A 13,625-nucleotide genomic window follows, 5' to 3' on the forward strand; every position below is an offset into this window, starting at 1 on the left:
TTGTGCTACAGACATGAATGATTCCTCAAATAATGTGTCGCTAAAAATATTTAGAACAGACACTAAAAACATGGTTTCCACAAAAATATGAAGCAGCACAACTGTTTTCAACATTCATAATAATAAGAAAAGCTTCTTGAAATCAGCATATTAGAATGATTGAAGGATCATGTGACACTGAAGAGTGAAATTCAGATTTGCCATCACAGGAATAAATTACATTTTAAAATATATTCAAATATAAAACAGTTAAATTGTAATATTTCACTGTATTACTGTATTTTTAATCAAATAAATGCAGCCTTGGTGAGCAAAAGAGACTTCTTTTATAAAACAATTCACTGAACCCTATGCAAAGTGAAGGACAGGAGAAAAAAAATGCTAAATACAAATAATTTAATGCTACAAGCCAAATATCATGGAGCAAAATAATAATTTATCTAATAATTTATCTATAGCTTAGTAGAAGTCAGCCAAATTAGATAAATAGGAATAAACAGGATTTATGTCAACCACAATGTATGGATTGAGTTTCACCCATTCAAGAGACATTTAAGAACCAGAATTCAAATTTTTCTATTCTGTGTCATCATGTTAAATAAGTTATCATATTGTTGGATCTTTGCAGTTCATGATAACATCAATTTTCAGAATGTTTTTGCTTGTATGTTATGCACCGATTCTAGTACTGTGTTTGATCACCACTTGAGGTGCAATGTAAAGTTTTTGCCTGAAACACATCCCATGTCACTGAGTCATTGACTGTCTCTCTGTATGTCCTTTTGTCTTATCTGGCTACCTATGTCACACACTATCTCGCCCTCAACAGCTCTATCAGTCTATCACAATGCAAATAAGGTGAGTCCTTAGGGCGCAGTTTTTGTGTGTGTGCGTGAGCGAACCCACCGAATGCCTGTTAATCTACAGAAGGTAAGGAGGAGGTAAGTAGGGAGGGGAGGGAAGTCAATTGCTACTAAGGCAGGGTGTGACTGCAAAGTAATTCAAACAAAGAACATTCCCGTGGGTCCCAAGAGCAGCGGTGCTGTCATGTTACGCACTTTCCCACCGTCAGCAGCGGAACGCAGAGCGGCGTGAGATTAGACATTTACCTGAACGCTACACTGAACTGCTGACAGGAAGCAGAGGTAAGCGTGTGGGTTTTCTTGACCTTTGGTTTAATGCAATGTCACCGGCTCTGACTTAGCCGGTGACTTTTTGATCTTGAGTTTTACACGAGAATGTAAAAAATAGGAGGACTTTTATTGTAAGATTTGCATTTAAGAGTGTCTCCAATGAAAAGTAAAGCATGTGGAAACCTGCCTGTTCAAGAGCTTTTTGGGTTTTAAGACTGGTTGTTTGTTTATTGTATTTTAGCATTTTGAGAAGTTTCAGGTTTGTTTCTTATAATTCATTAGTAGATTAATGTCTTTGCTTTGGTCTGCTCACTTTAAATTCGTTCTTCTTGCCTTTTCCTGGAATCTCTTGTGGTTGGCACTAATCAAAATGCTTGACTGGCTTTAATTGAGATGCTGTGAAAAGACGCCCCTTATGAACTTGACGGATCTAAACAACGGTCAAAGTAGAGGATGTAAATCTTTGACACTTGAACATTAGCTATTGCAAAACGCCATTATGGTCTCTTTGAATTTCAAGAGTGTTGAAATGCTGCTGTTGTATTTGTTGAAATGGGTTTTTACAAATGGCAGCTCCTGCATTATAAGCTGGCTTGTAATGCTAAATTTGGAAGAAATGTTGTTTAAGTTAGTTCTAGAATTGTAACTATTCAGGTCATCTATCCTAGTTTCTTGTTGTCAGAAACGCTTAACAAAGAAGATAGTGGCTTTCCGATAGCGTAGAGAATCATCAGAGTTGTGTGTGGAAGTAATGGGGTTGAAGGGAAGGATGATAATAATTCTGTGTGATCTGAACATGCGGAGGCAGCTTTGTTTACTCTGAGTCTTGTTCAAACAGACGCTGAGCTCTTTGTTATGTTCAGTTGACATGGTGTTCTGGTCATTCACTTTGGCAATAGTATATTAGTAGTCATGGAGAAAGACTGCCATTGTGTGCTGCTAATATTGCCTGATCAAAGCCAAAATAAAAGAAAGGAACAATTATGTTATGGTTAAAGGAATGAGCAGATACATTTTAAAGACCTTCAGACTCCAAAGGTCAGCCATTAGTTATGAGTTCTAATAGTTTGGGTTGGTAAGATTTTTTATGTTTTTTTTTATGTTTTTGGGGCAGTCATTGCCCAATGGTTAGAGAGTCGGATTTGTAACCAGAAGGTTGCGGGTTCGAGTCTCAGGTCTGGCAGGAATTGTCGGTGGGGGGAGTGAATAACCAGCACTCTCCTCCACCCTCAATACCACGACTGAGGTGAGACCCTTGAGCAAGGCACCGACCCCCAACTGCTCCCCGGGCGCCGCAGCAATATGGCTACCCACTGGTGTGTGTGTGTTCACTACTGTGTGTGTGCACTTGGATGGGTTAAATGCAGAGCACAAATTCCAAGTATGGGTCACCATCCTTGGCCAAACGTCACTTCACTATTCACAAATAAGTCTCTTATGATCAATAAGGCTGCGTTTATTTGATCCAAAATACAGTAAACACTAATGTTGTGAAATATTTTTGTGGTTTAAAATTGAATATATTTGAATATATTTTAAGATGTAATTTATTTCTGTGATGGTAAAGCTGAATTTTCAGCATCATTACACTAAAACATGTTTCAATTGTCAAATTCCATTAAATTGAATTGAATAATCTTTGCATATGATGTGTTCATATGAATTAGGAATTTTAAATAAGTAAAAAAAGAAAAAGAAAAAAAATAGATTTTAATAAAACATGTTGTATTAATCTTAATAGAACTGTGTGATTTCATATTCATCAATTAAAAAAAAGAAAATTACATGTATGAATATGAATTGCATAAACTAAATAGTCCATTACATTGTTCAATTAAGATTTATACAAAATGTTTTATTAAGCTCTAGGTTTTTTTTTTACTCATTTAAAAATCTTAATTCATATGAATAATATATATATATTATTCAATTCAATTTGATGGAATTTATAAATCTTAACAAAAAAGCTTACTTTTTTAGAGTTACTCTAGTCTTCAGTGTCACTTGATCCTTTAGAAATCATTCTAATATGCTGCTTTGCTGCTCAAGAAACACTTATTATTATCAATGTTGAAAACGATCGTGCTGCTTAATATTTTTGTTGAAACCATGATGCAGTTTTTTTTCTTCCATTTGATTCTTTGATGAATAGAAAGTTCAAAAGAACAGTATTTATTTGAATTAGAAATCTTTTGTAACATTATACATTTCTTTACTGTCACTTTTGATCAATTTAATGTGTGTATGCTGAATAAAAGTATTAATTTCTTTAAAAAAAATCTTACTGACCCCGAACTTTTGAACAGTAGAATCTTTATCATCAAACATTTTGAATGCCACATCTTTTGTCAACTAAAGTTTCACAGTTTATCTAAAATATTTTTGCCAATAATGCAAATTTATTTCAATTACTTACCAAATTAATTGGGTTGAGGGGGCAATAAGATCAAATCACAGCACAATAAAATCCTAGTATAACCTGCTTGATATGTTTTGCCACACTTTCCAGGCCAAGCCAATCGATGTTATTAATCTTGTAAATATGCCAAAAAAGAATGTTAACCAATCCAGGAAGTGCAGTTTAATACCTCAAAACCTGATATACCTAGGAGTAATTACTAACCCAGTCTGGACAGCGTGAAACCTGAACTAAAATAACCCAGGATTATGTAAGAATTCTGTCTTTGTGACATACTTTCACTTGTTATTGCCTCATTAATATTTCCCTTTAGCACAGCTTCAGTGTATTTGTTTATCACAACTAACACTTAGACGGTATTACTTCGGGTATGAGGTGCTGTTACACATGATGAAATTCACTAAATGAATCTGAACTTTAACAATATGTTCACACCAGCCCTACCTGCATTCCCAGATCAGGTGGCGTCTCAAGTGTGTGTAAGCATGTGGTTTTGCCTCAGGTCAGCATCGCCCCTATTAAACACTGTTTTCAGTAGCAGCAGAGCTGTTTTACTGTCAACAAATTGGACAAATCCTTTGTTAAGGCTCAAAAACTGGATTAGAGCTACAGAATCTCAAGCATTTTAACACTGATACTTTCATGAAAGTCTTTACATGATTTGATAATTGACCTTTTACTGTGTGGTATGTATTATCAACATTCTGCATTCTGCTTTTCATATCCTGCGTATGCAGGAGAGTCCTGTAAAATATTAATAATGAAAATATTTTTAAAATATTTGTAATATGTGATGTGTGCGTGCAGTCTTGTTTAACTATGCTTGTTATCTGCTGTGTTCAACAGACCGTGGTCATGATTGGTATGATTGGTCAGTGGTTGTGGTGGGACCGGCTGTGGCTGCCGGGGAACGTCACGTGGGCCGATCTCAAAGATGAGGAAGGGCGCATCTATGCCAGAGTTTCCCACCTCTACGTCATTGTGCCGTATGCTTTAGTCTTCCTGCTAGTCAGATACTTGTTTGAAAGGTGAGTTGGTTGTGGAATTTTTGTGATTATGTTGCAGGAAATGAAAATTTGATTGATCACTACAGGGTATATATTTCAACGGCCAGTGTGGGAATTGGTAAATGATTTATTTTTGCAACAGATATGATCAAGTTAGAAAACGTTTTAAGATAAAAAGTTCATTTTAAAGTAGAGCTACCCTTTTGAAAAAAATAGCCAACTTGATTGACATTTCTAAATCTATCTATCTATCTATCTATCTATCTATCTATCTATCTATCTATCTATCTATCTATCTATCTATCTATCTATCTATCTATCTATCTATCTATCTATCTATCTATCTATCTATCTATCTATCTATCTATCTATCTATCTATCTATCACTAAATCTTAACCAAATATTTAACAAAATATGAAAAATAAACAGACCTAAAACAGCTATGCAGCCTTTTAAAAAAGCAAAAAATGCTTAAACCGGCCTTTGCTAGTTTTCTCATCTCCCAGTCTGGTCAGGCTGGTATATTGGATGGTTTCGGAGTGGTTTTGGCCACTTTTCAACTGGTCAGGCTTTGAGATCAGCATAAACTAGCTAGATCTTTTTGTCAGGATAGAGTTTTGTTGTGCTGCAACTAAAAAGTAGCTTGTTACTAGAAAGGCTGCACTATTTTGAAACCAGCTTAACGTCCGTTTTGCACCAATTCCTTATGTTTTGAATAGGATTCATATGAAGGATGTAAAAAAAATGCATCATTGATTATTCATGTTTGGAACATAATACCAACATATAATAAAGAATGTAAATGGTTTAATTCTACTAATGTCTGTCTGTTTAGGATAATAGCGACACCGCTTGCAGCTTCGTTTGGCGTTTCAGAGAAGACCAGTTACAAAGTGGAGCACAATGCTGTTCTTGAACATTATTTCATTACAAAGTCAAAAAACCCAAGACAGGTAACGTCTTCTCCTCTCACTTAACAACATATCATTCTGAACTTCAGATCCTCATCAGATTTAAAGTGGCCTGTGGCTTGATCACGGGGGAGCATCACTGTTTAAGACATCATTTAAGGCAAGATTCTCCAAGATTCTCTTTTTTGGAAACTTGAATTAAAGTCAGTTCCATCCAGATCACATGATTTATATTTAGGTTGTTTTTCTCTTTCTTTTTTTTTATTACCCATATACAGTTGCAAGAAAAAGTATGTGAAACGCTTGCAGAATCTGTGAAAATGTGAACTAAATAAGAAGGATCATACAAAATGCATGTTATTTTTTTATTTAGTACTGTCCTGAATAAGATATTTTACATAAACACCACCCAGTTCTTAATGCATCGTGTTTCCTTCTGGAGCATCAGTTAATGTTTGAACCTTTTTTAGTAGTTGTGTTTGAGTCCCTCAATTGTCCTCATTGAGAAAGATGGATCTCAAAATCATACAGTCCCTGCTGGAGAGGGTTCACATATGCAAAAGATGCTGGAAAACTGAAGAATGTGCAGGACCTGGAGGATTTTTCTGAAGAACGTTGAGCAGTTTAACTGCTCAGGACAAACAAGAGACTCAAGAACATCCATCACAAAAAAACAAAACAAAAAAAACAGCCGTGGATCATCCAGGGAACTACACACAGTATTGAGAATTAATAGTTCATAAACTTTTGAATCGGTCATTTTAATAAATTCAGCTATTTTGTTGTCTTGTGGACTATAAGTAAACATATTTTATGTAAAATATCTTATTCTGGACAGTACTAAATAAAAAAAGAATGCATTTTGTGTGATCCTTATGTTGTTAAAATTATTCACATTTTCACAGATTCTGCAAGCGGTTCACATACTTTTTCTTGCAACTGTACCTATACATATAAAATTGTACTTTATTTAAAATTTAGTTTATTGATTTATTATTAAAAAAAATCAGATTTATGAATCAAAAATAAAATATTAGATTAAACCATCAACCCAGACCAAGTAAGTTCAAGTTCAATTTAAAATTTAGTTTAATTGATTTATTATTAAAAAAAAATCAGATTTATGAATCAAAAATAAAATATTAGATTAAACCATCAACCCAGACCAAGTACTCGTGGTTCGTCATCTAATGAAGCAGTTTTTGGCTCCTTCAGAAATTGATGCAATGCCTTCATGTAATAGTCTGTCTGGATGTGTTTGATACTTTAATATACATTTTTTACAACCTTAAAATGTATTTTTTTCTTCAAGTGTTTATGTAAATATGTTAAAACTGGGTAATGTTTTTGTAACATTTGGTAAAATAAAACCATAACTACACCACTGATAATCAAAATGCCACTTTTCTGCAGCAGATGGTTGCAGTATTTCATGATTTATACAGCACATTGTATAAAACCCTGTCTCTATGTCTCACTCAACCTTCTGATCTCTTATCAGGCAGATATTGATGGCCTGTGTAAAAAATGCAGCTGGTCAAGTAGACAAGTGGAGCGCTGGTTCAGGAGGAGACGAAACCAGGACCGTCCTAGTGTTCTGAAAAAATTCAGGGAGGTCAGGTATGAAATGCACATAAACTAATATGACTTACCACATAGCTGTCTGGAATACTTGATTGTGATTGAGCAAATGCTGCATTCTTTTGTCAAATATTATTGTATAAAGATGATAAACTACTAACATAGTCTTCAAACATTGCACTAGAAATGGCAAGGACATGAGTTTGGTTCTCATGGAATGCATGGCATGTTCAAATATAAACCTTGAATGCAAGGATAAAAAATAAAAATAAAAAGTCTAATGCTAAATTCATGAATGTAATCAGTATAATTTGCTGCTGAACCAGAACACTTTAAAACCTTGAGGGGTTTTTGGACACTGAATCGCAGATGTCCAGAATATCAAGATGCACAAATGGATACACAAGTAAAATAATTTAATTGAAATAGTAACTAAATCTAAAACAATTATAATTATTATTATTATAGACTTTTCCATTCTGTGTGATTTTAATAAGGATTTAGGAAAAAATAGTTTTACTCAATTTCTATCTGACAAAATATTTTAGAGCTTGGCATAATTAGAATACTGTATATTTGTTGTAAAATGTCCATGGTGTTTTAATTAATTGACTTTTTCAGATCTAGAAAATTAGGCTTCATAAAGAATGAAGGAACCCTGGTTCTCAACAGTTGTTGAGAAGGTAAATTAAAATAAGAAATAGATGGCATAAACACAGGAAGTAGGATTCAAAAATAAAATTATTTTATTATTATTCTCATCTAATGAGTAAACCACAATAATGCAAAAATTAGTGCCTAATTTATTTGTATACACTTTACAATAAGATCTCACTTGTTAGCGTTAGTTAAATTTACATTTATATTTAATCATTTAGCAGACGCTTTTATGCAAAGCAACTTACAAATGAGGAGAACAACAGAAACAAAAAACAATAATAGGGCAATTTATTTTAAATAAATAAAAAAATAAATAGATACAGAATAGAATAGTTAGTGTTAGTATAAATGGGACAAGGGTTGACGGAAAAAGATGCATCTTAAGCGGTTTCATACATTTGTTAAAGGGTTACTTCAGCGATTAGCATTAAGCTTTGTATCAGTAGAAACCTGGTAGTATATTCAAATTATCACTTCCCCCCTCATGTCCCCCTGAGATGAGAGAATTATGCATTTTATTTCTGGAAAAAATCCTCTGATGACGCAAATATCGTCATTTCGGAGGATTTTTTGGCCAGAGACTAGAGACTACAGCCAGTAGAAGGAGCTAGTTCCGCATGTTATCAACCCACCCATATGGGGTGGGATCTCACTCACAGAATGTAAATGCCCACGGCCGCTCTGCTCGGGCATTCATAACGGAGCGGTGCGGAGCAAAGTGAGTGTTTCAACTTTTCAATGAATTCCTATGAAAGTTAAGCTTCCATAGGCCTGATCTGAAAACGCGCCAGATTGGACACGCGTCGTGAATGACTGCTCGCTTACCTCAGCTCTGCTCAGCTCTTCGGTCTCTTGATGAATGAAATCTGACTCCAGCTGCGTTTATGCGGTGACTCACACTTTTTTGAAAAGACACGTTCAGTTTTTAATTGTAGCGTCTATTCTCTAACTGAACGAAATGATTTTATTACTATGAAAATCAAAACGACAGTGGTGGTAGTGTCATGGTGGGCAAGTGATAACCAGTGGCCGTGGTTTTGGGACTGGCCTCGTTGGGCAGCGAAGCAAGTGCATTCTGGGAGTTGTTGTCTTTCATCCACATGAGACAAAAATACATTTTCTGTCTTTTCTAAGTCTAGAAGGCACCAAATTAAAAAATAATTGCACATTTCTACTACATAAATGACCCAGTTTAAATACACATTCATCTTCCCTGCGCTGAAGTAACCCTTTAATGTTAGTTCAAATTTTACATATTCTATCAAATGCATCTTTTGAGTTGAGAAACATAAATTTAGATTTTTTTAAGATTAGTAAATGCTGTAGAAGTATTGTTAATCCTTAGTTTGTGTTAACTAATATACCCCCGGTTTCACAGACAAGGCTTTAGCCTAGTTCCAAACTAAACCGCATTTAACTGCTGTTTTAACTGAAAGCAACTTGCACTGACAGATCTTAAAATATGTCAGTGCCATTATTTTGTCTGAAGATGCAAACCAGTAATGTTTGTTTTCTAAGGCACGTTTATAAAAGCTACTTAAATGTCCTAATTGAACTAAAGCCTAATGTTGGCTTACTTTAAGCCATGTCTTTGAAACCAGCCATAGTTAACTAATGTTAACAAATGAAACCTTATTGTAAAGTGTTACCTATTAAACACTGTTCCATAAGTAATGCCCACAATGTACTGCAGTGGTCATTAAGTCTAAGGCCCAAAACCCAAGTGGTTGCTGACTTGTTGCAGTGTGCTTCCACTGTCCAGCCTAGTGTTGATTAGGAGTTTTGATCTGAATTTAATCCCTGATCACATGAGCGTTCCTCTCTGTTGTGTTGTCTCTTTAGTTGGCGATTGGTGTTTTATCTGGGGGCGTTCACTGGTGGAATCATAGCCCTGTATGATGTAAGTTTATCCTCTTCTCACGATTTTCCTTTAAAAATGTACTTGTTAATGTATTACCTTTTGCACATCTGATGTAAGAAATATGTGAAAATGTTCCATATTTTCCTATATTGATGATTGACATGATTAGGACCATTGAACCTGTTCTGTTATCAGCTCTATGATACCCTCATGGGTTGAGAGATCTAATGTGTGTGAAGCTGACAGATGAGCGCTGTTGGAAATACAGACTGATTTGAAACACACTACATAGGCAGCATCATTCAAATGCATACACAGCGCCCAGTAGGATGCCACTAATGATTTGTTTTAATAGAATTTGGTGTTATCATGTTGCTAAGCTAATGACAAGATACATAGTTCACACAAACACTGGATAACACTTTGTATGATTCTTCCTTTTGGCTCTTTATGATTTATATGTATATTTGCATTCAGATTTAAATATTGCAAATCATTATGGCAGTGATTCATTCTCAACCATTTTGAATCCAAAGCCCCCCCATTATCTACAACAAAATAATAGTTTGTTTTCAAAATTATTTTAACCCAAGGACATGGTTTCATGTAAATTTAAAAAAGGAACTTAAACTATAATAATAATTGTAATTATAAAAATGAATGATTCCAGAATTTAAAGAGCTGAATGGGAGTTGAATTCTCTTTTTATGATTTAAGGAATGAGGATAAGGATTTGAAATGTATATATTTTTACTCCTTTTCTACCTGACAAAATATTTTCGAGCATGGCAAAACTAGAAAACTGTATATTCATTATAAAAATGCATATGACATTTTCATTTATTTACTTTTCCAGGTCTAGAATCACACTTTTAAAATCAGGCTTCCTCACATATCCAGAATCATTTGTTCTTAAAATTGAAACAAACAGTTTAAAATAAGAAATATCTTGAAATGTAGTTGTTTTAGCTAATTTTAAAGTTGGTTTTTGTCTTATTTTAAATCATTTTAAGTCATCTTGAGGCCCTCTTAACACCCTGGTTGAGAACCATGATGCCTTAAAATGCTGCCTAAGTAGGCAGCACGCTAGGTTTTAGAGCACAGTCACATTGTAGCTCTAGAAACTGTCATTAATAAATAGATAAAAAGCTCATTTTTTGTGTCAGAAAATAAAGTTTAGAGTTTAAAGTTTGTTTAGAGGCTAAAATGACCATGTTGTCATAGATTTTACTGCCAGCTGATCAGTATTCATCTATTTCTCACAGAAACCCTGGTTTTATAATTTGCGGGAGGTATGGATTGGTTATCCCAAACAGGTATGTTCCAGACTTCAGATCTTTAATTTGCTTGTATCGGTTCCAAGGAATATTTTATTATTCATTTTACCTGCACTAATAAAAGCAGGCGAGATTTTGCTCACTTTGACCTGGCCCCTGTAAAGTGTACACGCAATGCTCAAATTTACGGCATGGCTAATAAATAAGGCAGATAATAATGCTCACACTAGTTCCAAATCAAACATGGCCATATTTAGAAGAAAGATGGCTTTTGTTGGCCCAGCTGAAGAGATTTTTGGAACCGTTCACTCTTGTTATCCAAGTTCCAGGTTGTAATCAAAAGAACAGTGATGTCATCCAGATTGGCACTCAAAACATTGAGTTTCCTAGAATAAGCACTCAAAAAAGTACAATGAATTACGTAAAAATTCACATAGAGTTATAGTCAGTCATCAGTCATTTGACATTTTCCGTCATAAAAATGTAAAGGTGGTTATACCTTGTTATTGTGCATTTCTCTGAGAGCTTATTGTTGTGTTTTTGCTTCTGCAGTCCATGCTAGAGTCGCAGTATTGGTATTATATTGTGGAGATGAGCTTCTATTTGTCGCTGGTGCTCAGAATAACATTCGATGTCAAACGAAAGGTCAGTATACTTGAAATCTTTAACATTAATCTTCAAACTATGTTTTATCTGAGCCTAACCATTTATCACATGACCTGGAATAAACATCAGGGGCCGTATTGACACACCATTTTGTCTTACCACTAAGTGTTCTCCTAAATAGCAGTAAAAGTTCTTAGTTAAGAGTTTCCTCTAAAAACCTATTCACAAAGCTGCTGAGACCAACTTTTACTAAGGAATAGAGAGAAATCTTAAGCGAAGAGAAATTATGGGGGAGGGGTCTCTGTCAGGGATTTAACCTTAAAATAAAAATGTAGCCATATTCAAATAAAGATTTTAACATGTAGGCTTAGTTTCACTAATTAAACAAGTATGAGTTCAGCTATTTGTTAGCTGCTTACATGTCTGCATCTTGAGAGATTGCAGAATTCAAATGACAAATTATGTTTTATAAACAAAGTTTATAAAGGAGGCGTATACTGTATATACACAGCCGACTCACTATAGTTACCTCGACAGTTTTCTGCATCCCTCCGCCACCCCGACTCCTCACTCTCGGCTGGTTCCTATTCCCAGCCGGGGATACGGGGGAGAACTCTGGGTTTGGGCTGAATTCAGAGCTTGGAGCCCTCGATCCTCTCGGACAGCACGCCAAATTACATGCTTATTTTACTATGTTACTCTATTTGATAATTTGTAAGTGTACTCACAACTGCCACATTATTTTCTTATTTATTTATTAAAGATTTATTTTTGGAGTTTATGCCTTTTTATTATAATAAGAAAGTGAGTAGACAGGAAGTGAATTGGAAGAGAGAAAGGGGGGATGGGATCGTCCACGAGCTGGAACTCGAACTCGGGTCACCTGAGCTGCCCACAAGGCTATCAGCGGAGACGATGGGACATTATTTTCAACTTGACTGCAATTTTTTATTCTCCATCATCCAATGCATATTGCCTGTACATAAATGAACCATTATCTTATATCAACGCAGATTAAAATCTATAAATCAAAATATTTATTGCATTTATAAGGAGAGAAGACTCAGCACCCAAGGCTCTATCGCCTATTGCCTGGCAGTGTCTTTGGGCGGATTTCTGTGCCGGCTTGCCGGCAAAATCTATTTTAGGATTGTTTGTGATTTGGTCTTAGTGACTTTGGAGTCCTCTTGACTACCCCAAACTTTTTACAGATTTAGGAGCTGGTTTTAGCGCTAAAAAGCTTGGTGAAATACCCTTAGAGCACAGATTTAGGAGTCCTAAAATTAGGACTGACACCTCCATTATTTTTAAGAGTTTTCTCCTAAATCGGAAAGCTAGGAGCTACTTTTAGCCTTAAGATGTTTTGTGAATATGGCCCCTGATCATTATTTAAACAAAATAAAGAGAAACAATGAAAGCTATTATAATCTATTATTTAAAGCTATACCCAAAACTGATTTGTTGTTGTTTTTATTTTAGATACAGATCTCATCTAACAGCACATCTACTTTTTTCACTGTCACAGAGAATGACTGAACACTTTTTTTGTAAATGTATACCTGTATTTCAGGACTTTAAAGAACAGATCATCCATCATTGGGCCACACTGACACTCTTGGCTTTCTCCTGGTGTGCAAACTACATCCGGGTCGGGACCCTGGTCATGCTCATTCATGATTCTTCAGACATTCTTTTGGAGGTTAATAATATGACAGATCTTATTTTATTTGATTATTCTTTATTTATTTTTAAGGCTTTTACCGCTTTTCCTCTTTATTAGGGGTTTTCCTCTTTAATGGGGTCTTCAAGAATGTTTATAAATGTCAGTATTAAAAGTCGCCATGAAATAGAAGTTGAGGTAGTATTTTCTTCTCTGTGAGTTATAGCCGAATGAGACGGCTTCTGGAACAAGAAAAAAATGTTGGGCGGGACTTGATTTTGTCCATTGGGAATTGATTGGATGGTTTTGGTTTGCTATTGGTGGATCTCATGTGAGTGACAGGTTACCCCGCCATCACACCAGTAAACACATCATCAGAGAAGAGAAGAAATGACGCTGAAAATGAATAAAAAAAAAATATGATGTGCACAGATAAATCATTTATAATGAATACTGCAATATTCATGGATTTCATGGTGACTTTAAAGAGTGCAAATTGAATGACTGAT

At 35.0% G+C, this 13,625-nt stretch overlaps 1 protein-coding gene across 1 annotated transcript in view; it reads left to right on the forward strand.

The window, feature by feature from the left end:
* The first annotated feature begins 1,003 nt into the window (after positions 1-1,003).
* cers3a (ceramide synthase 3a) overlaps positions 1,004-13,625 on the forward strand; it is a 17,593-nt gene continuing 4,971 nt past the window's right edge. Inside the window, exons 1-8 of the mRNA XM_079842917.1 lie at positions 1,004-1,145; positions 4,399-4,580; positions 5,396-5,513; positions 6,973-7,091; positions 9,555-9,612; positions 10,839-10,889; positions 11,403-11,495; positions 13,027-13,155. Of these exons, the coding sequence (XP_079699043.1) occupies positions 4,408-4,580; positions 5,396-5,513; positions 6,973-7,091; positions 9,555-9,612; positions 10,839-10,889; positions 11,403-11,495; positions 13,027-13,155 (741 nt within the window). The 5' untranslated portion in view covers positions 1,004-1,145; positions 4,399-4,407. The remainder of the gene's footprint in view (positions 1,146-4,398; positions 4,581-5,395; positions 5,514-6,972; positions 7,092-9,554; positions 9,613-10,838; positions 10,890-11,402; positions 11,496-13,026; positions 13,156-13,625) is intronic.

The sequence above is a fragment of the Gobio gobio genome (genome assembly GCF_949357685.1).
Source record: "Gobio gobio genome assembly, chromosome: 2".
Classification (NCBI taxonomy): domain Eukaryota; kingdom Metazoa; phylum Chordata; class Actinopteri; order Cypriniformes; family Gobionidae; genus Gobio; species Gobio gobio.